General features: G+C 44.5%; 3 protein-coding genes across 4 annotated transcripts in view; 1 reads left to right on the top strand and 2 right to left on the bottom strand.

Moving 5' to 3' along the window:
- The window catches only part of plch1 (phospholipase C, eta 1), a 28,868-nt gene extending 27,264 nt beyond the window's left edge, over positions 1–1,604 (bottom strand). Inside the window, exon 1 of one of the 2 annotated variants that reach the window (XM_058633383.1) lies at positions 817–1,604. The gene's annotated coding sequence lies outside the window, so the exon portion shown is untranslated. The remainder of the gene's footprint in view (positions 1–816) is intronic. The other variant, XM_058633384.1, reaches the window with a different exon arrangement.
- Positions 1,605–1,996: 392 nt separating this feature from the next.
- c18h3orf33 (c18h3orf33 homolog (H. sapiens)) lies at positions 1,997–4,311 on the bottom strand. The gene is made up of 5 exons (XM_058633389.1): positions 4,180–4,311; positions 3,153–3,212; positions 2,905–3,070; positions 2,644–2,807; positions 1,997–2,555 (listed from the first exon to the last, which is right to left on the bottom strand). Exons 1-5 carry the CDS (start codon positions 4,297–4,299, stop codon positions 2,307–2,309), a joined length of 759 nt encoding a protein of 252 aa, XP_058489372.1. The 5' UTR covers positions 4,300–4,311; the 3' UTR covers positions 1,997–2,306.
- Positions 4,312–5,474: 1,163 nt separating this feature from the next.
- LOC131462461 (mediator of RNA polymerase II transcription subunit 13-like) lies at positions 5,475–23,895 on the top strand. The gene is made up of 30 exons (XM_058633697.1): positions 5,475–6,241; positions 7,626–7,860; positions 8,531–8,699; positions 11,492–11,637; positions 11,708–11,905; positions 12,175–12,369; positions 12,465–12,621; positions 12,711–12,818; positions 12,944–13,654; positions 13,739–13,955; positions 14,064–14,094; positions 14,191–14,312; positions 14,419–14,509; positions 14,590–14,786; positions 14,862–15,061; positions 15,453–16,342; positions 16,435–16,602; positions 16,689–16,912; positions 17,002–17,197; positions 17,282–17,630; positions 17,967–18,183; positions 18,741–18,932; positions 19,026–19,249; positions 19,332–19,474; positions 19,999–20,157; positions 20,248–20,430; positions 20,548–20,693; positions 21,260–21,424; positions 21,940–22,040; positions 22,928–23,895. The coding sequence occupies exons 1-30, from the start codon at positions 6,176–6,178 to the stop codon at positions 23,058–23,060; spliced, it is 6,333 nt and encodes a 2,110-aa protein (XP_058489680.1). The 5' UTR covers positions 5,475–6,175; the 3' UTR covers positions 23,061–23,895.
- Positions 23,896–24,205: the final 310 nt, after the last annotated feature.

Below are 24,205 nucleotides of genomic sequence, written 5' to 3'. Positions count from 1 at the left end.
CTCAGACATGGCGAACTTCTCCGGTCCTCAGACATGTAGAACTTCTCCTGTCCTCAGACATGGAGAACTTCTCCGGTCCTCAGACATGGAGAACTTCTCCGGTCCTCAGACATGGAGAACTTCTCCGGTCACACACACAGCAAATGAAGCAGTTGTGTGTGAACAACAGATTTACTGTGAAACAAAGTGAAAGGATGAATAACAGGAGCAGAGTTTGAGAGAGTGGCAGCCATCTTAGAATCTCATGTCAGGGTTTGATGAGGCTTCTACGAGTTTGAAACCTCAGTTCAGGTTCCTGTGACACTGAGGAGACATGAAGGAGACACGGAGGAGACATGAAGGAGACACGGAGGAGACACGGAGGAGACACAGAGGAGACACAGAGAACTGTGGTGCTGAGACATAAAGGACTAACCTCAGTCTCTTTAAATGTCTTTGTGTTTCACACCATGGGACACACACACACTCGTGCATCACTCTTTCTCAGAAATAAAGGCTGAAGGCCTTTGTTCTGCTCCTCAAATGAACACATGAACCAGAACTGAACCAGAACTTTACAGTCTGAATCACTGAGCGTAGTAACACACAAACAAACAGACAAACTAAAGGAAGATGACAAACATGAATGAGAGTGATGAGTTTTTTAGTTGTTGAGAATAAACAGAGTGAAGATGACATCATGCACTTATTCATCCGTTCATCAGGTTTCACAGGTGCACGTGTGTGACTGGTTACTATGTACAGTTTCCTAACAACAGCTGAGAGTGACTCAGCACTTTATCACTTTATCACAGTCACAGAAACAAAGTCACTCACTTCAGTGTGAGAGGGTGAATCCACGTCTCCTCAGTAATCCTCTCACTGTGAACGTCTGAAAAACTGCTGCACATGGTCCACAACAACTCCACTGCTCTGTCTCTGAGTGAGTGAGTGAATGAGTGAGTGAGTGAGTGATACTCTGGTCCCACTGATGCTGCTGTGGGACCAGAGTATGAGGGAAAGGCTGGAGTGGATTTCAGAGGAACAATTAGAAAGTGTATTATTGATCACATGTTTCCAGACTAAAGGTGCAGTTACACTAACAATCTAAATCTATATAATTAAATGATGTCATGTTCAGAATGACTTCAGAAGAATGCGCAAACATTTTTTTTTTGTTTTTTTATGATGAATTTTATTTTCCTGACTTTCTTTATTCCGTCTCTGTTTCTGGGGTGTTTACGTTGTAACGTTTATATATATATATATATATAAATAAAGTTTATGTAAGAAAATGAAAGTTTGTAAAGAGTGCATGTGCAGCGTCACAGTGGCACACACAGGCCTGGCATAGGTACTGCAGCACTCACAGTGATGTTGTGAGGGACAGAAACCTGAGCCGTGTTTTCCCTCTCTCTCTCTGTGACAGTTTAAACTGTGGCTCTAAATGCACTTACAGTTTAAATCAGTCGACCAATCAGAGCAGCCGAGGCTCAAACTCTCACTGCTGACATTTACACAACAAAGAGACCTGTCCATTCATCAGCTGCTCTCTCAATTTGACTCCTCCTACTCTAACTCCTCCTACTCTGCTTTTGTGCTCACAACCAAAGAATCCCCTTTAGCCCCTCTGCCCCCCCCCCCCACACACTCTCTCTCCTCCTTCAACACTAATCTGCTTCAAACTCTTCTCTGCAGTGAAACATGCTGCAGACACACACACACACACACACACGCGCGCACACACACACACACACACACACACAGAGACGCACACAGACACACACACACAGCATGTATGGATCCCATGGGGTTTGAGGCCAATAAAGAGACTTTGGCTCTTTGTATTTCACATTTGGTGTTTCTATGGCAACAGTGATTTTAGAGTGGGGGCAAGTGGACCCCCCATCACCCTCCCCCCCCAAAACACCCACACACACATTTACATACCCTGCCCCCATCACACACACACACACATTAAAACATTTATATTGTGTAAAAATTAATTATTACTTGATTGATTTTAATGTCTACACTGTTTATTATTATAGACGTTATTGTATACTGTCATACTGTGTACATATACAGTATATGCTGTAACTGCATGTGTATATATGTACATATATATATATATATACATACATATATATGTATGTTTGTTACTTACTGTTTTTCTTAACGTAAAGAAAATGGACTTTGACGAACATGGATCAAATAAATTATTTAAATCAAATCAGTTTTATTGCCTGAGCTGTGGCACGTGACACTTTGTTTCATGTGTCCATAAATGAGGATTCATGTGTCCATAAATGAGGACTCATGAAGGTTTATTTTTTAAAGACGCTCCTCATCAGTCTGAAGGCTGGACTGTCTCTGACCGCATTGGCGGCTCTTTCCCATAGGCTGTCCTCCTTCCACAGGCCCCGCCCCTTCCTCTCGGCGCTGACCTCTGCCCTGTGCAGTCGTCTGTGGAGACGCCAGTAGAAGCGAGAGTCAGGCAGAAGTGAAACTGGAGCGGTTCGAGCCAGACCGAGTCTGAGGAGCTGTTCATTTACACAGCGGCTCCACATCCACCCCTGCTGGACAACAGAGGCATTACACGTGTCAGAATAGAATAATAGAATAATATTCACACATTTACAGTTGGATGAATGAAAGTCTCACTCTGCTCTGAGACAGCAGACAGTGCAGGACGTCGTCTTCACAGCTGATCAGCTTCAGCCAGACAGTGTGAGCTGGAACCAGGTTCTGCTGCAGCCACGTCCTCCCCTCTGTGGTTACGTCCACTCCTGCCAGACGCACCAGCAGCAGAGACGAGGAAGACGCACCTGAGGATGAGCAAAGACACAGAGAAGACAACGTTCTAATGATGATGTGAATCTAAAATGTGTTTGTTGTAGTTGAATAAAGTGAGTAAAAGTTGACCCTGATGTGTCTTTGAGAGTAAAGGTGAGAGCACAGGAACATGAATGGGAACATGTTCCACTTTGACTCCTCCTTCTTCTGTGACAGAGTGAACTTTCCCTCGAAGGCTGACGTTTCTCTCAATGAAACGAGCAGGAATCTCAGATGCTGACTTAAATTTGGTCGTCTGAAGAAGAAGAAGAAGAAGGAAAATTATGATTTATAGAAATCTAGACGTGAGTGTATGATGTCATCAGTCAGCGACTCACCAGTTTGATGCTTCTGCCTATGAGGACGACACCAGCAATCACAAGACCAGTGCTGATGTTCTGTGAGACACATGAGAGACATGAGAGACACATGAGAGACACATGAGAGAGACACGAGAGACACATTTTTTAGAATATAAAGTGCGTTACAAATAAAATGTATTATTATTATTATTATGACAGAGACATGAGAGACACATGACAGAGACATGAGAAAAACATGAGAGACACATGCCAGAGACATGAGAGACACATGAGAGACACATGAGAGAGAAGTGAGTATTATTAATAGTAACATGAGTATTATTAACATTAGCGTGAGTATTATTAACAGTAACATGAGTATTATTAATAGTAACATGAGTATTATTAACAGTAACATGAGTATTATTAACATTAGCGTGAGTATTATTAACAGTAACATGAGTATTATTAACATTAGCGTGAGTATTATTAACAGTAACATGAGTATTATTAACATTAGCGTGAGTATTATTAACAGTAACATGAGTATTATTAACATTAGCGTGAGTATTATTAACAGTAACATGAGTATTATTAATAGTAACATGAGTATTATTAACAGTAACATGAGTATTATTAACATTAGCGTGAGTATTATTAACAGTAACATGAGTATTATTAATAGTAACATGAGTATTATTAACAGTAACATGAGTATTATTAACATTAGCGTGAGTATTATTAACAGTAACATGAGTATTATTAACATTAGCGTGAGTATTATTAACAGTAACATGAGTATTATTAACATTAGCGTGAGTATTAACATTAACGTGAGTATTATTGACAGTAACGTGAGTATTATTAACATTAACGTGAGTATTATTAACAGTAACGTGAGTATTATTAACATTAACGTGAGTATTATTAACATTAACGTGAGTATTATTGACAGTAGAATGAGTATTATTAACATTGACGTGAGTATGATTGACAGTCACGTGAGTATTATTAACATTAACGTGAGTATTATTAAATCCTTGTCATGTTTTTTTCTTCTTACCCGAACAACCGTTAAATTGTCATCAACAAACTGTGAGACGACAGAAACCACGTTCACGGTCTGTGTCTCTCTCACTTCTCTGTCTCTCTCCCTTCTCGGTCTCTCTGAACCGTCCGGCATGTTGTTGACATATTTGTCGCCCCGCCCCCGTGGGGAGGAGCCTACAGGAGGCTGAGTGCCTGTGCTGCTGTGGCGCGCCGCCGTGTGGTTCGGCGTAGTTATGACAGGATGTTTTCTAACCGCAGCTTCACTAAGTGTGATTTTTCAGCATGTGCATGAATATTGTTTTTGGTTTTACTCACGGTTTATTTTTTAAATCAACGGATATAGAATAATCTTCAGTAGATTATATTAAAAATATTCACAAAAATTTCATTTTTGACAGACACAAGAGGACAGACACAAGGGGACAAACACCCTTGTGGTGGGACAGAAGCAGAGGGACATATACAGCGGAGATGAGAGGATGAGACTGTAGAGATGAAGATGAGAGAATGTGACTGAGGAGATGAGAGGATGAGACTGAGGCAATGAAGATGATAGGATGAGACTAAGGAGATGAAGATGAGAGGATGAGACTGAGGCAATGAAGATGAGAGGATGAGACTGAGGCAATGAAGATGGGAGGATGAGACTGAGGAGATGAAGATGAGAGGATGAGACAGAGAAGATGAGAGGATGAGGCTGGGGCGATGAGAAGATGAGACTGTGGAGATGAGAGGATGAGACTGAGGAGATGAAGATGAGAGGGTGCAACTTATTATTTATAACATGTTTGAATCAAACTGACTCAGTTTGATTCAAACATGTTATAAATAATAAGTCTCACCCTCTCATCTTCATCATCACCATCATCTTCGTCATCATTAACATTCTTTAACATCATCACCATCATCATCATCATCTTCTTCATCATTAACATTCTTTAACATTACATTCATCATCATCTTCATCATCATCATCATCATCATCATCATCATTATTAACTTTCTTTATCATCATATTCATAATCGTCTTCATCATCATCATCTTCATCATCATCAACATTCTTTAACATTATATTCATCATAATCTTCATCTTCATCATTGACATAATCATCATCATCACCATCACCATCATCATTAACATTCTTTAACATCATCTTCATCTTCATCTTCATCATCACCACCACCACCACCATCATCATCATCAGACCTTTCTTCTTGTAAACTGTGAAGTCATGGAGCTTCTTGGAGCTGATGACGTCAGCCCATCGCCACTAGCGGACCAATGAGAGAGCAGAGGCAGAGTTGTCCTCCCGGCCGCCATTAAAGAATTCAATCCCTGAAGTGAAAGAATGGAAGTGTGCAGGATCCATGGATCTCACTGAGGACGGAACAAGATGAGGAGACGCGCTCTCTCGGTCTTTCGTCCGTTTCCACGGTGGTTTTGAGGAGATGACGCAGCTTTTTGACGCTTTCACTCAACAGGAGCCGCTGTGGCGGAGTATTTGATGAAGCTAACAGGCTAGCGTTGGAGCAGCTCTGCTATGTTAGCTTGTGTGCTAACAGGCTAGATCAGGGGGAGGGGAGCTCGGCTAGCTGCCGTTAGCATTAGCACAGCAGGGACTGGCCGTGTTTTCTTACTTTTTAAACTCGTGTTTTATTTGATCGTGGATTTGACTTGACCGTTTTCCGGGTGGACGTCCGTGTGTACGGGTCATGTGAGCGGTGGCTCTATCACGGTAGAGTGATGTAGCAGCAGGCTAGCTGCTAGCCTCATCAGACAATACATTTCAAACAGGATTGATGAATCCAGCAGTTACGAGCTGCTAACGGTAGCTTAGCTTAGCCGCCAGGCTAGCGCCGGGCACAGGCTGTGTCTCGGTTGACTCGCCGTAGCGCGGTGCAGCTAACGAGCTGCTCGGCGCTTTTCCTGGACATAAACCACCGCAGCTTCTGCTCCTCGATGCTGATTGAGATCATGGACTTCAGCGCTTCAAGGCCGCATTGAAGGATGAGTTCGTGCTTTGTGGCTAACGGGGCCAGTTTGGAGGACTGCCACTCCAACCTCTTCTGCCTGGTGAGACTCTGCGCTAGCAGCGTTAGCTTAGCTCCAGCACTCCGAGGCCATAAAGCCATTTTTTGGTTCATCAGGCAACAAGCTGGTCATGAACGTGAAGGCATCAGGCCTGCGACTAACACCACTTTAATCACAGTGATATTCATAAACACATCGTTGTGTTCTGTGTGTGTGTCTGTGTGCGTGCGTGCGCTGAACTGTAACTGCTGCACACACATATTCACGTCCTGCACAGACAGCGATGTTCTCCATATACTATGTATCTATTTACACGAGCATCATCCACTCAACTTTAATTATAGTACAAATAATAATGATTTCAAACCATATCAGTGGTGAACTGCACCTCTTACACCGGTGTTCTTTGTGTAAATGTATCCTGTTAATGTTTACAAGTAACATCACTGTCACCCACTTCTAACTCACACATCTGTGCTGCACATGTATTAATATGGTGTTGTATAACAATAACAAACAGCACAGTCGTTATTTAGCCTACTTTAACCTATTAAGTTTATTATATTTGTAAAATTATGCTTTAATATAGTTATTTTTTGGACACTTGCACAAATACAGAGATTTGTCCTACACACTGTGTGACAGATTTAATAAACTTGGTTGCAATATTTAAGTGTGTGTGTAGACCAGTGGGCAGCAACTGGGCCAAAACAAACCCATCAGCATTAGTATAAGGCCCGGTAGATGAAAAATCAAGATTTTTTTAAATAGTTTGCTTTTCTTGACAAAAATGACAGTCGTGCAGAATAGAAAAGAGCCTTTATTCTGATAAAAAGATGAACTACAAATTGACTTACGAGCCCTGATGTAGTGATGTGGGCTGTGATGATGCTTAGGTCTCTTCAGTTGTAGAATGTGATTGAAACAAGTTGATTTTCAGCATGTGGTCATGGTGTAAACAACAGAACCAGATGAATCGCACTCTTAAGTGTTACGTGATTATTTGTATCTGACATTCTTGGCTTTCATGATCTTTGATTATTTCATGTTAATCAGTATGTTATTTCATGTTACAGTTCTGTTGGTTAGTCAGTAGATGTGAATCACAGCAGCAATCCAAAAAACTACTATCTTTATCGTAAGATGGCAGCAGTTGTCGTCTCATGTTGGATCCACAACTAAAGAAGTCACTGATTGTTTGACATTGGTCTTGTTTTATATTACTTGTTCACTGTGATAGACTGAACTTGTAAGTCAGCTCTTGTTAATACGAGCTCAGTAAACTGTTGCATGACTCACAAAAACAAACCCCCGTTTCAGCTTTTTGTTTTTTAATGACACAAACATCATCTCATAGTTCCCTGTAGATACTGTGTGTGTGTTTGGAGGTCTTGATTCTCACCTTGTTCTCCTCCTCTTCCTTCAGGCCGATTTGACTGGAATAAAATGGAGGCGTTTCGTGTGGCAGGGACCCACGTCTTCACCCATCCTGTTCCCTGTGACTGAAGAGGACCCCATCCTGTGCAGCTTCAGCCGCTGCCTGGCGGCAGACGTGCTGAGTGTGTGGAGAAGACACCACACGCCGGGTCGCAGAGAGCTCTGGCTTTTCTGGTGGGGGGACGACCCCAGTTTTGCCGAGCTAATCCATAATGAGCTCTCAAGTGAGTGATTGCAACATCTCCGTCTTTGATGCATAATATCAGAGTTGTCACATACAGACGGAGTTGTCAGTAAATGTGTGTTGATGGTTGAGTACGTTGGAACGCTGAAGGTTTCAGGTGCGTTGTTCAGCTGCTGTGGACTCGGAGAAGTCTGTGTCGACTGTTTTCAGCTGCAGGAAATACCTGTAATTTAAATGAAACAGATTTGTAACTGAACTGCTTCAACACACTGTTCATCACAGTTACCCGAAGAACAGTTTTTTTCCTGTTTGGGTATTCATGGATTTAAATCAGGAATTCTGACTTGAATATTTTGAGACTCATGTTGCTGTGTGGACAGCAACATGAACGTAAATCACAACAACTAAACTGTACGACAGCCTTTTCAGACTAAAACAATCTAAGATCATGAAATGACTGGAGATTTTATGAAATGACTTAAAAAAATAAAATAAAAGTTCCTTTATGTCATATAATGTCGGGCTAATGTGGACGAGCGGTGTTTCCAGAACAGTCAGTGCTTATTTTATATGAAAACAGTCTTTTAAGGTTGGTCAGGTTATTCTGTTACTGATACGAATGATACGATGGTCATGAGCCAGTTCTCCTGATCATTAAAGAGGTTTTTTATCTGTTAAAAGTAACATTTGAATGCATGTGTCCTTTCCAGGTGAAGAGGATGGAGAGTGGGAGAGCGGCCTGTCCTACGAGTGTCGGACGCTTCTGTTTAAAGCCATCCACAACCTGCTGGAGCGCTGCCTCATGAACCGAGGCTTTGTCCGCATCGGGAAGTGGTTTGTTAAGCCGTACCAGAAGGACGAGAAGACCATTAATAAAAGGTATGTTCCTGCTTCTGAACAACAGACCAAAAGTTATCCGACATGTTTTAACTCGACTAATGGTGAGGTCAAAGGTTATTTCTGAGGTTGTACCTGGTCTTGTGGTGCTGTAACAGTGCAGGCCACCTGACTCTGACTTTAATCTTAACTGATTGTGGTTTTGTCGTCGTGAGGCTGCTGTTGTGTTGCTTCTGTGGTTTTTAAGTCTTCAGCTCCAGTTGAAACAGCTCCTGATACTTGAAGGCAACGTTCTGGGTTAGAAAAGCAGCGCAGGTGCTGAGGATTTATAAAATGCTGTGCACATGCTGTGAACATTTGTTAGCATTTGATGTTGGATTATTAATCCAGATTAGCAGCATGTAAAGGTTGTGATTATATGTAAAGAGCTGGATCCACAGTGACTTAATTCAGAACGATGAAGACATGATTCAGGTCAAGTGACTGATGAACACTCATCAAACAGAAGAGTTGTTTAAAGGTTCATGTTGAATTTCCTGAGAAACGCAGCTTGTCTCTGTGGTTTTCAACAAATAAAGTGGAAATCTAGGAATGAGCTGTTGACATCTTTATGCTCCTGTAAAAGTTTGTGGAAATCTGACTTTAAACTCATGTAAAGCTTGTTGAACAGGAGCCACAGCGATTGGTCTCTCAGCTCCTGCTTCTCTGACAAAATTAAATCACATATAACAACATGGTGGAGTATGACAGGGTTATTGTTTTTTGATCACATTATTATGTGAAAATAGAATGAAATAAAAAAGAAAAGTCACTCAGAATGTTGTATAATTTAATATCAGGTAGTGAATCAACACTTTATTCCACATGTTAATGATCTGTACCTGCATGTTTTCCTGTGTTGTTGTAGCTCATACGTGTTTGAGCTGTTTCTCTATAATCATCTGTGCTGTTCTGGTGTAAACTTGTGTTTTTGCAGCATCTTTGTCTCAGGTGTGTGTGTGTGTGAGTGCTGTTGCATCACATTCTGTCTCACTGTTGTTGAGCTTCTGTTGTCACAGTCAGACTGTGTGTGTGTGTGTGTGTCTCTGGCTGGTAAACAGGACAGTCTTTGGAAAATGCTGAGTGTGCACTGTGGTTTTACAGCTACCATGTCAACAAGCACTATTTTAGTGCGTTTAGCAGCCTGGTTTCCCAGAAGTGGCAAAAAAATAAAGATGATATTGTTTGAACATTTGTGGGCTAAATGAATCCTTCACGGTTATCTCTGTGTTTCTGTGCACGTTTATATTTTCCCTTATTCCTCAATGTCACTATTTATCACAATATAATTGTTTTGCTGATTCTGCAAATATCCAAACAGAATCAATAAAGAATGCATCTTATTTTAATAATTGATTAAGAGGTGTGAAGAAAACGGATTCATGATAATATGTTGCTTCAGTATTAATCATCTTTGAGTTTCTCATCACTGCTTTACATGTGTTAGCATCTCTGTATGTTTGTTGCTTTTTTCTAAATCTTACACTCGACAGAACTTACTCTATCAACTGAATTCATTTTAAATCAAAAGAAAATATTTTGATGTGACACTGATCGTTTGATTCACAAGTCAGAAAAGTTAATAAAAAATATTGATCAGTGTTTGTCAAACGTTCTCAAACATCTTTGTTTTTGTCCACAAACCAAAATTGATTCAGTTTGAACGATTTCTTTGTTTTTATGGAGCAAAGGAAGCAGAAAATATTCACATTTAAGATTCTGAAAAATTACAAAAAACTATCTGATATTTAAAAAACAAACCGATTATCGAAATATTCTTCTATAAAATGAAACGGTGTTCTTAAGCACATGTTTATTTTACTGGCTCATGCTGCAGCTGTTAGCGACATTAGCAGTTGTCTAATCTAACATCCCATATGTTTACCTGGAAACTGCGACAAACAATGCTCACAACAGGAAGTGGGCGTGTCCTGCCTAAAATTATCAACCAGAATATTTCCCACATTGAGATTGTTTTGTCGCTGGTGCACAACATGTGATCCAGGTGTTAGTCCGCACTGAGCGTCTGTGCTGAGTGTCTGGACTGAACATCTGCGCTGAGCGTCCGTGCTGAGCGTCCGTGCTGAGTGTCTGTGCTGAGTGTGCTGAGCGTTCGTGCTGAGTGTCTGGTCTGGACTGAACATCTGCGCTGAGCGTCTGTGCTGAGCGTCTGCGCTGAACGTCTGCGCTGAGCGTCTGTGCTGAGCGTCCGTGCTGAGCGTCCGTGCTGAGCGTCCGTGCTGAACGTCCGCACTGAGCATCTGGTCTGAACGTCTGGACTGAACATCTGCGCTGAGCGTCTGCGCTGAGCGTCTGCGCTGAGCGTCTGTGCTGAGCGTCCGTGCTGAGCGTCCGTGCTGAGCGTCTGTGCTGAACGTCCGCACTGAGCATCTGGTCTGAACGTCTGGACTGAACATCTGTGCTGAGTGTCTGTGCTGAGTGTCTGTGCTGAGTGTCTGTGCTGAGTGTCTGTGCTGAGTGTCTGTGCTGAGTGTCTGTGCTGAGTGTCTGTGCTGAGCGTCTGTGCTGAGCGTCCGTGCTGAGTGTTCGTGCTGAGTGTAAGTGCTGAGCGTCTGGTCTGAACGTCCGTGCTGAACATCTGGTCTGAGCGTCTGGAAGCTCCTGTTGTCACCTGAAAACATCTTTTAAAAAGACTAAACAAACATTTCTGCACAGATGAATTGTGCAGACACATACATGGATTGAGTTTGTTGTTGTTGTTGTTGTTGTTGTTGTTTAAAACCTGCTTCCAGTCACATACTGATCATCACACTCTCTGTTGTCTCGTCTCACAGCGAACACTTGTCTTGTGCGTTCAACTTCTTCGTACATGGCGACAGTAACGTGTGCACGAGTGTGGAGATCGCTCAGCATCAGCCTCTTCAGTGGCTGAACGAGGAGCATCTCAGCCTCGCCCAGCAAAGCTCCGCCCCCTTACAAGGTAACATCACAAACAGGGAACGGTGTCTGCTGCATTTAACAAAGGTGCTAATGTCGTATTTTGTCCGCAGTCATCCTGAGCCCGTACGGTTTAAACGGGACCCTCACTGGTCAGGCTTTTAAGATGTCCGACCATCCCACTCAGAAACTCATCGAAGAGTGGAGGCAGTTCTATCCCATCAGCCCCAGTCGCAGGGAGGTGCAGGAAGACAAGATGGAGGACACGGATTGGGAGGACGACTCCCTCGCAGCTGTGGAAGTCCTCGTCGGTAAGACCTGATCATTATTTAAGGGAAACATTGATGACTTGATTATTTTTCTTTAGTTTGAGAGGCAGAAAAATGAAAAGAAGTATAATTCTAATTCTATGTTTTGTTACAGATATGCACACACATGAAAATACGTTAATTATTTTACCAATTAAAATCTTTTAAATTCCGTCATTACTAGTTTCACAGATGTTTACGTGTGTGTGTGTGTGTGTGTTGTTGTTGTTGTTGTTGTAAATATGAAGCTAAATAAATGACTGTGCTTCCAGCGGGAGTGAGGATGGTGTATCCGTCGTGTCTGGTGCTCCTCCCTCTGTCCGACCTTCCCGCTGTGGCTCCTCAAGGCTCGACCAACACCTTAGGAAGCCTGTGTGGAGCTCAGCAGGTCCAGGCCGCTCACAGAGACCCCGCCATGTCCTCCGTCACTCTGACTCCTCCCACATCACCAGAGGAGGCTCAGACTGGTGAGAACTGCAGCTCCATGTTGTGTCATCATCATCAGGCTGTTATTTCTCCGTGATCGTGCGCTGACGCTGTGGAACCTTCTGTTTCCTCACAGATTATCAGCTCGCTCAGCGCTGGCTCAAGTTGTCGTCTTCATCTGATGGTTACAGCTCCAACAACAACCTTCATGGGGGTAAAATCCCTCGCAGGCTGGTCAGCAGGATGGTGGAGTCTGTGTGGCAGGAATATAACATAAACCGCACAGGGAACAAGTATGAGAAGCGTCGTCTTCAGAGTGATCTGTGAAAGACTCGCTCCCTGTCTGACTTATCAAATGTTTCTCTGTCCTTTTCTTTCTCAGGAGGAAGTTCACGTCCTTGACAAACGGGACCTGTGAGGAGGAGTCGGACAAAACTGGACTTTGGGATTTTGTGGAGTCGACTCACCGGCCGCACTGCAACTGTTCAAGGTTTGTGGAAACACGCGTATTAACCGGTGCTTTTATTTGGGATGGAACGGTAGCACTTTTACATTTCTATCTAATAAATATTGACTCACCCAGAGTTTTCATTGTGAACTTTGTTTGTCTCACAGACATAAGAATCAGAAGCAGCGATCCAGCAGCACCTCAGGACACCTGCCTTCATCAGGACAACCTGCTCCACCAGCACCTAAACACAAGCTGGGCGAGAAGCTGGAGAAGAGTGAGAAGCAGCAGAAGAGGCCACAGATGGCTTTTCATCACCGCAACTCAGTCAGTGAGGATCAATCTCTGGAGCCGCAGACACAGAGGCTCTGTCTCAGATCACAGGAGGAGGGATCGTATCCCAGTTTACACCACGTGGACACGGCGCCTCCCAAAGCTCCAACGCTCCACAGCCACGGCCCTCCTGCTGACCTGTTGGGTTCTCCCCCTCCCCCTCCTCTCAGCCCTCACCCCTGCGATCACAGCGAAGGCGACATGTCTTCAGGTGGTATAAAGAACTCGTCCACGCCAATACACCAACCTTTCTACCCTCCGTCAGTGGAGCCATGTCTGCTCCCGCAGAAGAGCTCATCTGAGGAGCCTCCACTGGAGAACATGCCTCTGCCTTTCCCGTCAGCTTACAGCGAAACCCTGGAACCTACCGTCTTTGTAGGTTCAGCCATCAACCCTCATGCAGATTCTACCCACAATCCCTGGAAGTATTTCAAGCTGCCCAGGAAGAAGGCGTCCACCTTCCTGACGCCTCAGCTGCCTGTGGATAAAAGTCGAGATGATTCTAGAGGAAGTGGAGGAACGGAAGGCGTCATATCTGTAACTGAGTAAGAGCTCATGACTCTTCCTCACCTACAGATGTAGCTGCTTCTTTCTTCAGTATGTGAACATCTACATTTCTCTCCCTGCAGGTCCATGTCGGCCTCTTTACAGCCTTTGAAAGTTTCCCAGGAGCTGGTAAACGCCTACGCCCAGAGGAGAAACAGCCATCTGTCCTCCGCCACAGGAGACGAAGAGCACAGCGAAGAGCCAGATCCTTACGCCTTTGAAGAGGGAGATGACGAGTTCAGCCTCTCAGACAAGAAGGAAAAGGCTGGTGCTGAAAGAGACGGCAACAAAAACCACAAGGTGAGCGTTTCCGACCAGAAAAATATCAAATCTTTGTTGTGTTTGATTTCCCTGAGAACAACAACCACCAGAGACTTGTGTTAAAATCATTTCCCTCTTTTCACTCAGGTGGATGAAGGAAGTGGAACTTCAGCAGAAGGTGAGAAAGTCTTCTGCTCTGTCATTTGAAATGTTTTGAGTTTGCAGACTTGTTCTGATCCTTTTCTGCTGCTTCTGTCTGTGTCCTGTGGTGCAGATGGTCAGGGTCCATCAGGCAGCAAACCCTCTGCCTCCACCAGCCTCATCCACGAGAACGACCTGGCAGTTTCCTACAGCGACCTGGACAAAATTTTTAATTCAGATGAAGACGAGTTAGCGGTAATTGCATTCATGTCTCTTCTGCTCATATGGACTGAAAAAGCTGTTGAAAGATAAACATATAAAGTGTTTTGGGTAAATCATTGTCTTCCTCTCGTCTGCACAGCCTGGATCAAAAAGAGCTGGAGCTGGAGCAGAGGACAAGTTTGGCTGTAAAGATAATAAACCCACCACGTTGGACTCTTTGTCTTCCATAAGTAAGGACACTGAGACACTGGTCATCAGCTGGACGTGGTCATGTTTTTAAGAAAAGAACTCATGTGATGTTTGTGTGCAGGCTCAGCAGACCTGCACCAGATGTTTCCCACCCCGCCCTCGCTGGAGCAGCAGGGTTATTCTCCCATGAACTCTGGGAGTAAAGACAGTCTGGAAGCAGGAGCCGGTCTCACTCTGCTCGACGGCAGTCAGCTCAACACTCACTTCAAGATGGAGGTAGAGGAGGGATTCTGCAGCCCGAAGCCATCTGAGATAAAGGTAGAACAAACCTGTTCACATCACATGTGTCTTTTCATCTGTCTTCACATATTAAGCGTCGTCTTTGTTTCTCAGGACTTTTCCTTTGTGTACAAGCCGGAAACGTGTCAGTCGTTCATCGGCTGCTCCATGTACGCTCCTCTGAAGACGCTGCCCAGTCAGTGTCTGCTACCTGTCAAACTGCCCGACGAGTGCGTGTACACGCCGAGCTGGACTCTGGGGAAGATGGACCTGATTCCACCAGTGACCAACGTCAACCTCCTCACCAAAGACAGGTCAGAGTGTAACATTTAGAAAACAGGCAGGTGCTCACGTCTGTGATTGATTTTTCACTGATGATTGAGGTGAAGGACTGCTTTAAAACTGTTTCAGTTCTTTGCTCTTTCAAATTAAAACAAAAACCATTAATTTCTTCAACCCTGTCAGAATATAAACTAGTTTGGGAGCGAGCTATGAACATTCATTAATGAATTACCACCGTTAAACTTTGTGGAGTCTTGGATTTCATTTGGTTGCAGTTTATATTCGTGCACAGTTGAAAGGGGAACTTTAGTTTCATCATTTCTTTTTAATTATTTCAAGTTCATAAAAAATGTCTCAGAAACAAAATGAAGTCCAGCGCTGACCTGAGTGTGTGTGTGTGTGTGTTGTTTGTGTGTGTGACAGTAACGTGCCCAGTGTGGAGCCGGACTACAGTCAGACCTACACGCCTCAGACTCACACGCCCTTCATGTCCAGCAGTGCTCCGCCCAGTAACAGCGGCGCCGGCATCCTGCCCTCTCCCGCCACACCACGCTTCTCCGTGCCCACGCCACGCACGCCACGGACTCCACGCACTCCCCGCGGCCCGTCCAGCGTCCAGGGCTCGCTCAAGTACGACAACTCTGACCTTTACTCGCCCGCCTCCACGCCCTCCACCTGCCGACCCCTCAGCTCCGTGGAGCCGGCCACCGTTCCTTCCATCCCCGAGGCTCACAGTCTCTACGTCACCCTCATCCTGTCGGAGTCCGTCATGAACCTCTACAAAGACTGTAACTTTGACAGCTGTTGCGTGTGCGTCTGCAACATGAACATCCGAGGAGCAGACGTGGGAGTTTACCTCAAAGACAACGGCGAGGCCCAGTACCCGTGCACCTGCGGCTTCAGCGCCGTCGCCAACCGCCGCTTCGGTCAGATGGCCGGACTCTTCCTGGAGGATGAACTGGAGGTGGTGGGACGAGGCTCGGACGCCAGTCGAGACACAGAGAGGAGTTTCGAAGAGCTCCGAGCTTCCACTTCGCACAAGCCCGGCAGCCTGAAGGAGAAACCTCCAGATGAGCTGATCCTCCTGCTCCAAGACCAGTGCACCAACCCGTTCGCTCCTATGGCAGGTGTGGAATATCCCAAACCAAGCTCCGCCCCCAGCTCATTTGTGAGGGTAGAAGAGAGAGACTGTTATAACGACTGCTACATGGCGCTGGAGCACGGCCGACAGTTCATGGACAACATGTCGGGAGGAAAAGTGGACGAAGCACTCGTGAAGAGCACGTGTCTTCATCAGTGGCCAAAATGCAAATGTACGTCTTTGTCTTTTTGAAGCTTTTCCGTTTCGAACGTTAAACAATGTGAAGTTAATGCACGTTTCTGTTTTTTTTTTCTCTTCATGCAGCAGCAGACATGAGTAAACTCTTCTCTCAGGACGTCCTGCGTGTCCTGCTGTCCCTCCAGCCTGTGCTGCAGGACACCATCCAGAAGAAGAGGAGTGTCCGCTCCTGGGGCGTTCAAGGACCTCTCACCTGGCAACAGTTCCATAAAATGGCCGGCAGGGGCTCGTATGGTCAGCGTGTGCTTTTGATTTGGTGATTGCTTTTCAAATATTGTGGACAAAGACAAAGTTTTGACCTCTTTTCTTTGTCTCCACAGGCACAGACGAGTCTCCGGAGCCTCAGCCCATCCCAACCTTTCTGGTGGGTTATGAGTATGACTTTGTGGTGCTGTCTCCGTTCGGCTTGCCTTACTGGGAGAAGCTTCTCCTGGATCCTTTTGGCTCCCAGAGAGATGTGGGCTATGTCGTCATCTGCCCAGAAAATGAGTCTCTTCTCCGTGGGGCCAAGGTTTTCTTCAAAGACCTGTGTGCGATGTATGAGGTATGAACCTGGCTCTGAACCCTGAACTCCTCCTCCTTGTCCTGACGTGCCCCCCTCACACTGGTCTTTTGGTAAACGTCTCTCCACAGGCTTGCCAGCTGGGACAGCACAGACCGATCTGTAAGAATCACCCTGATGGAATTTTGAAGGTTGGCAGCTCAGAAGGCCGGAGTCTGACAGAGCAGCCGCTCAGTGACTGGTTTCTGAAGATGTCGTCCAGAGATGGAAACAACGAAGCCTTTAATAAGCTCAAACTCTTTGCTCAAGTCTGTCGCTATGATCTAGGTAACATGTTCACACCATCACAACTCTAAAGAGACTGTGCTTATTAAAAAATGATGATTGACCTTTTCCACTGTGACCTCTCAGCTCCGTACCTGTCAGAACAGTCTTTGGACAGCTCCCTCTTGTCCCAGCGCTGCCCCCCTGTGGTCTCCTCGCAGACCTGCAGCTCCTCCAGCACCACCTCAGGACCTCAGAGCACCAACACTACCAGCTCAGGCTCCGGCTCCGCCCAGCCGGCCCAGGTGGGCAGCACCGGCCCTTCCTCCGCCTCTCAGACTGTGGGAGGAGTGACCTCAGCCAAGCCCAGCTCCTACTCACCGTTTGGATCGTCGGCTCTACAGAGCAACTCGTCTCAGAACGGACCACAGTCCAATCAGCAGGGAGCAGAGAATGGACCTTCAGCCAATCAGACGTCCACAGAGGCGCCAGAGAGGTACGTTTATGCAGCTGTTTATTAAATCTTTCTTCTAATCTGACTTTAACTGTAAGAAGATGAGTTTGAGTTCCTAATTTCAAGTTTCAACATTCATGTGGTCAAACATGATGTACATCTTAGTTTTTATGTTCCACTGAGCAAGAAACCACTCTGTCATTGATTCCAGTCAAATTTAAGATCAAGTATAATATTAACATAATAGAATGTTCTGTCAGTTTCAAGATTCAAAGACTTTTATTGTCAGTTTTCTCTCTGTACAGGACGTACAGAGAAATGGAAATACCGTTTCTCCCCTCAGTGCGTGAGTTTGTGCTTTAACGTTTTTCTTCACAGCACAATGGAGCGAGACAAAGTGGGCAAACCCACAGACGGAGAGTCTCACGCCGTGTCCTTCCCTCCCGCCATCGTGGTTTACATCGTGGATCCGTTCAGTTATGAAGATGCAGACAGAGAAGTTCACTCCAGCAGCTTCACTCTGGCTCTGCTGCGCTGTTACATGGAGATGCTGCACTTCCTGCCTCCTCACATCAGGAACGCTGTCTCTGTTCAGGTCTGTGTGACACACACACACACACACACACACACAAGCTGCTGACAGGAAGATTGAAATCATCACAACAGAACACTTCACGCAGAGTCCACAGGGAGGAGCCATGGAGCAGGAGACACAGAGAACCCAGTTATTATTATTATGATGATATCACATTATTACACTGAAGAGATTCAGATCACATTCATCATTTATCTTCACTGTGACTGAAAACTACTTCCTTCCTCTGGTTTTAATAATATCTGATTTAAATCTAAGTTACCGGTTCTTCTCAAATATGAAAGAACATTTTAAATCACTGATAAATCTTCATTATGAGTTCATCTGTCTATTGTTTTTGTCCACAAAGCAAAGGAAACATGGAGGAGACATGTCATTTAACAAGCTGAAATCAGAGAAACATTGAGAATATTTTATTATTGTTATTATTGCAGTTCCGGCACTGATTTAAAATGAAATGAATATTTCCACAGCTTTTTTTATTGTTGGAATGATGTCCATGTATTTGACATTTACTGGTTCATAAATTCATGTTTGTTTTTATTTGTTGCTCTCAGATTGTTCCCTGCCAGTATTTGTTGCAGCCGGTGCACAGCGGGGGGCGCCACCTCTACGGTCAGCACCTCAAGTCTCTGGCCTTCTCCGTGTTCACGCAGTGTCGTCGACCTCTGCCCAACTCCACCAACTTCAAAGCTCTGACGGGCTTCGGTCCAGGCCTGGCCATCGACATGGCTCTGAAGAATCCCGAGGTAAACACGCACGGTTACCTGTCAGTAACTAACTTAACTTAGCTGTTGTTGTCTCTGGTTAACTCTGTTGTTTTGTCTTTGTCCTGCGTGCAGAGACCAGAGTGTCTCCGTCTCTACACGCCTCCCTTCATCTTGGCTCCGGTCAAAGACAAACAGACAGAACTCGGGGAAACGTTTGGCGAAGCGTCGCAGAAATATAACGTGCTGTTTGTGGGCTACTGTCTGTCACATGACCAGCGCTGGCTGCTGGCGTCCTGCACTGACCAGCACGGAGAGCTGCTGGAAACCTGCATCATCAGCATCGACGTTCCCAACAGGTGAGAACACGGAGCTGCAGAGACATAGCTGAGTCTGAGGCTGTTTGTTTACCACTGTTGTTGTTGTTGTTGTTTGTTTCAGAGCGCGCAGGAAAAAGGCTTCAGCCAGACGCCTGGGTCTGCAGAAGCTGTGGGACTGGTGTCTCGGCCTGGTGCAGGTGACATCACTGCCGTGGAGGGTGGTGATTGGACGGCTTGGGAGGATGGGACACGGCGAGCTGAGAGGTACGCGCCCACACACACACACACACACACACTCCCTGACTGGTGCCTTCTACAGCTATTATTGTTTATATTTATTTATTTTGAAGAATGAAGAAAATTCATATTTATATCTGCTGTGACATGAGTATGAAAAATATGATGATTAATAAGAAACAATGTTTGGGAAAAACATAGATATGTGTATATTTACTTAATCATAAATCTCTAAACTGAACAAACCCAGCCTGTGACTGTGGTTCTGGTCGGATACTAAACCAGAACCACAGTCACTGCTGGTTTTCTCTGCGCAGACTCATGTACAATAAAAAAAATAACTGTTAGTGACTTTGTTCTGATTCTTTCTGTGCTGAAGACTCAAGGATCTGATGGTTCTGTTTTTATCAGAGAACAAATCAACAAAATCACTGTTAATATAAACTCATGTGTTTGTGTTTAATTTAAGAAAATCTGTTTTTATTCAACACTCAAATCCTGCTGTGTTTCTGATCATAATGTGTGTGTGTGTGTGTGTGTGTGTGTGTCAGACTGGAGTATTCTGCTGAGCAGAAGGAATCTTCAGTCTCTGAGTAAACGTCTGAAGGAGACGTGTAAGATGTGTGGAATCTCTGCTTCTGACACTCCCAGCATCCTCAGCGCTTGTCTGGTTGCCATGGAGCCTCAGGGTTCCTTTGTCATCCTGCCAGGTAAACAACAACAACAACAACAAAGAAGATGAAGGATAATCAGTGAAGTTTCAGTGGTGCTGAAGTCTGTTGTCTTCTTCTTGTGTGCAGACTCGGTGTCCACAGGCTCGGTGTTTGGTCGCAGCACCACGCTGAACATGCAAACATCTCAGCTGAACACTCCTCAGGACACGTCCTGCACTCACATCCTGGTGTTTCCCACCTCAGCCATGGTGCAGGTCAACACCAACACCACCGAGCCCATCGACATCAACTTCAACCCCATCAACCCAGGTACAGTTCCTCTGCTGAGGAGACGTCTGTCCAACATCTGCTCACTGAAGGTCCTTCAACCACAGTCTCTCTGTGTGTGTGTGTGTGTGTGTGTGTGTGTGTGTTCTCTCTGAGCAGACGGATCTGATGGAATGGGTATCTTTGACCTGTTTGACAACGACATGGTGGATCCAGATCTTATCAACATCCTGCCAAACTCTCCCACCACCTCCCCCGTTCACTCGCCCGGCTCCCACTATCACCACGGAGGAGACGGCAGCAAGGTCAGTGTTTAAGAAAATAAAACACGGACACTTTGTTCTTTCACAGTGAAGATGTAAGAAAAAAAGAATGATCATAAACACAGTTCACTGCTGCAGTACCACTGACAGACACAGGGGGAGACAGAGGGCACAACTGTTAAACTGACACAAACAAAATGGAGGAAATGTCTCTTTATGTGGTTTGATGTCAGACGATCGTGGACATTAGTCCTCACTAAAGAGAATAAACCAGTGTTTTTGGCTCCGCCCATGGACACGCCCCTCATAGTCTCAGTGTGGATTTTTATGACCTTTTGTAATCTTTAAAATATGATAAAACATTAATGTTCTTTATCAGTGATATTTAAAATGTTCAGAAACATCAGAACGTTTGTGTCACGTAAACTTTTGTCTTTATTCATCGTTTATTGATAAAATGTTGATTCATTAAAATAAAGAGGCAGCAGCAGCTTCTGAGGCTGAATCACTTTCACTCATCTTTGTCTCGTCGTCTCATCGTTGTCTCATCCTTGTCTCATCGTTGTCTCTTTGTCGTCTCTTCGTCGTCTCTTCGTTGCCTCTTCCAGGGCCAGGGTGCAGATCGTATGGAGAGTCATGAAGAAGCTCTGAACATCCTGCAGCAGCCCATGGCTCTGGGGTACTTTGTCTCCACAGCTAAAGCTGGACCACTGCCCGACTGGTTCTGGTCCGCCTGTCCTCAAGCCCAGAACCAGTGTCCTCTCTTCCTCAAGGTACAGAACCAAAGACACGACCATGGTTCATCTATGAAAACTAAAGACGTCAATCAATCATTTATTCATTTGATCAGTGTTTGGATTGAGTTTGAATGATTTCTTTGTTTTAAGGAGCAAAGAAAACAGAAAATATTCATATTTTAGAAGCTGGAGCAGAACATGCAGAGTTAACACACGGGTCACAGTAAAGTATTTAGGTTAATGTCTCCCTCGTTTGTTAACTGCGCCACCTACTGTTTCATACATAGACTACGCAGGACAAACATGGAGACATCAAATAATCACTATCTCTCTGTCCACTGTCTCTCCGTCTGTCCCCCGGCACGACTCAACTGCCCAGTTTAGTTAGTTGGTCATGACATCATAACTCCTCCTCCGTGTGGGCAGTCATCATATCACTAGACAAAAGACTGTGAGGACAAGGATTGGTCCACATCAGTGACAGAGGACACTGTCATGGACGAAAACGAAGCTCCCGTCTCACATGTTGATGTTTGTCTGTTTGTTCTCAGGCTTCTCTGCACCTGCACGTGTCTTCTGTCCAATCAGACGAGCTCCTGCACAGTAAACACTCCCATCCTCTGGACTCCAACCACACCTCTGATGTCCTCAGGTACTCAAGCAAAACCTGGTCCTAGTGAGGCACAACCTCCATTCTGAGGAACTGGTTAACATTTTGGACTTATTTGAACTGTGGTTATGGTAATGGTTAGTGTTAGTCCTTAACTGGTTAGAACAGAACAGTGGCTTTGATGCAGAACAGTGACTTTGATGCAGAACATTGACTTTGATGCAGAACAGTGACTTTGATGCAGAACAGTGGCTTTTATGTAGAACAGTGGCTTTGATGTAGAGTGACTGATGCAGAACACTGACTGATGCAGAACAGTGACTTTGATGCAGAACACTGACTGATGCAGAACACTGACTGATGCAGAACACTGACTTTGATGCAGAACAGTGACATTGATGCAGAACAGTGGCATTGATGCAGAACAGTGACATTGATGCAGAACAGTGACATTGATGCAGAACAGTGACATTGATGCAGAACACTGACTGATGCAGAACACTGACTGATGCAGAACACTGACTTTGATGCAGAACAGTGGCATTGATGCAGAACAGTGACTTTGATGCAGAACAGTGGCTTTGATGTAGAACAGTGGCTTTGATGCAGAACACTGACTGATGCAGAACACTGACTGATGCAGAACAGTGACTTTGATGCAGAACAGTGACTTTGATGCAGAACACTGACTTTGATGCAGAACACTGACTTTGATGCAGAACAGTGGCATTGATGCAGAACAGTGGCTTTGATGCAGAACAGTGGCTTTGATGCAGAACAGTGACTTTGATGCAGAACAGTGACTGGCTTTGATGCAGAACAGTGACTTTGATGCAGAGTGACTGATGCAGAACAGTGGCTTTGATGCAGAACAGTGTAAACGCATGTCCATGTCTTTAAACGCGTGTCCTGTCTGTCCCTCGTCACAGATTTGTCCTGGAACAGTACAACGCCCTCTCCTGGCTGACCTGTGACCCTGCCACTCAGGACCGGCGCTCGTGTTTACCCGTTCACTTCGTGGTTCTGACTCAGATGTACAACTTTATCATGAACATGCTGTGAACGAGTGATGAGACGTGGAAGTGACGTCAGGGCAGAATCGTCCTTTATCTCCTGATGTCCCTGACACCTCACTCACTCACTCATTCACTCACTGAATCATTCAGATGCCAAGAATCCATGTTAGTGTAGACGGACGATGAAGGGACGTTTGATTAAAGGAGAATAAATTGTCTTTTTAACGACTGTAGATCACAATCTATGAAATTTTATCTTAATGAAATGCCTGCATATATTATTTATTGTAAGTTTTTAAATGTGGAATTTTTAATGCTTATCTTTTTTATGTGTGTGTATGTGTATATATATATCTATATATCTATATACTGATATATGTGTATATATATATGTATGTATGTATATGTATATATATATACATATATATGTATATATAAGAAATCCTGAGGGTGTGTACATCTCACTGTAAAGGAATCGCTTTAAAAAAGTGTCACTCTCTCCACGACCACACGAGGGAGACAAACGCCAGTTCACGTGAATTTGCTGTCGATTGCTTTTAGAATCTTATTTTTTCAGATGGTTCACACGCGAGCTTTTTATGGACAGATGCTGTAAAAATGAAGTGGTGAGGGCATTTTAATCCACTCACTGTGGAGTGGACTCTTTACCTACGTCTGCTTCAGCTCCGAGTTTCTCGCACACTGAACTCGATGAGCGCTGACGACGAACTCAAAGGTACAAACGGCAGATTCTATATTTTATATAACAGATTTAGGTAACTGTGTGTGTGTGTGTGTGTATATTGTGTATATATATAATTGTGTGCCGCTACTGATGGTGCAGCTTCTGTTTTAGAATTAAAGTCTGTCTCAAACTGAAAGTGACTTTTCATTCATTTAAAACTAAATCATGTTTTAAAACCGTCCACCTGTTGACAGACGTCCCCATGTCCAAGTAAAGCTACAGTAGCCGTGTCCCTGTCCAGGGTCTGGACATGTCTGTGTCCTGTGCTGTCTTTATATGACTCCCAGGTTTCTCTGTCACCAAGAGGCTCGACGCTGCCCTCTACAGTTCAGAGTCCTGAATCACAGACAGTTGATTTAAGCTCTAATCAGACAAAACATCCCATAAATCTGCTATATCATTTGAAATTGAGTTTGTTTAAACACAGAATAAAGATTTTATGAATT

This window comes from Solea solea, chromosome 7 (assembly GCF_958295425.1).
Source record: "Solea solea chromosome 7, fSolSol10.1, whole genome shotgun sequence".
Lineage (NCBI taxonomy): Eukaryota > Metazoa > Chordata > Actinopteri > Pleuronectiformes > Soleidae > Solea > Solea solea.
Note: the sequence above shows the minus strand (reverse complement) of the source record. Positions and strands in the feature narration are given on the sequence as shown.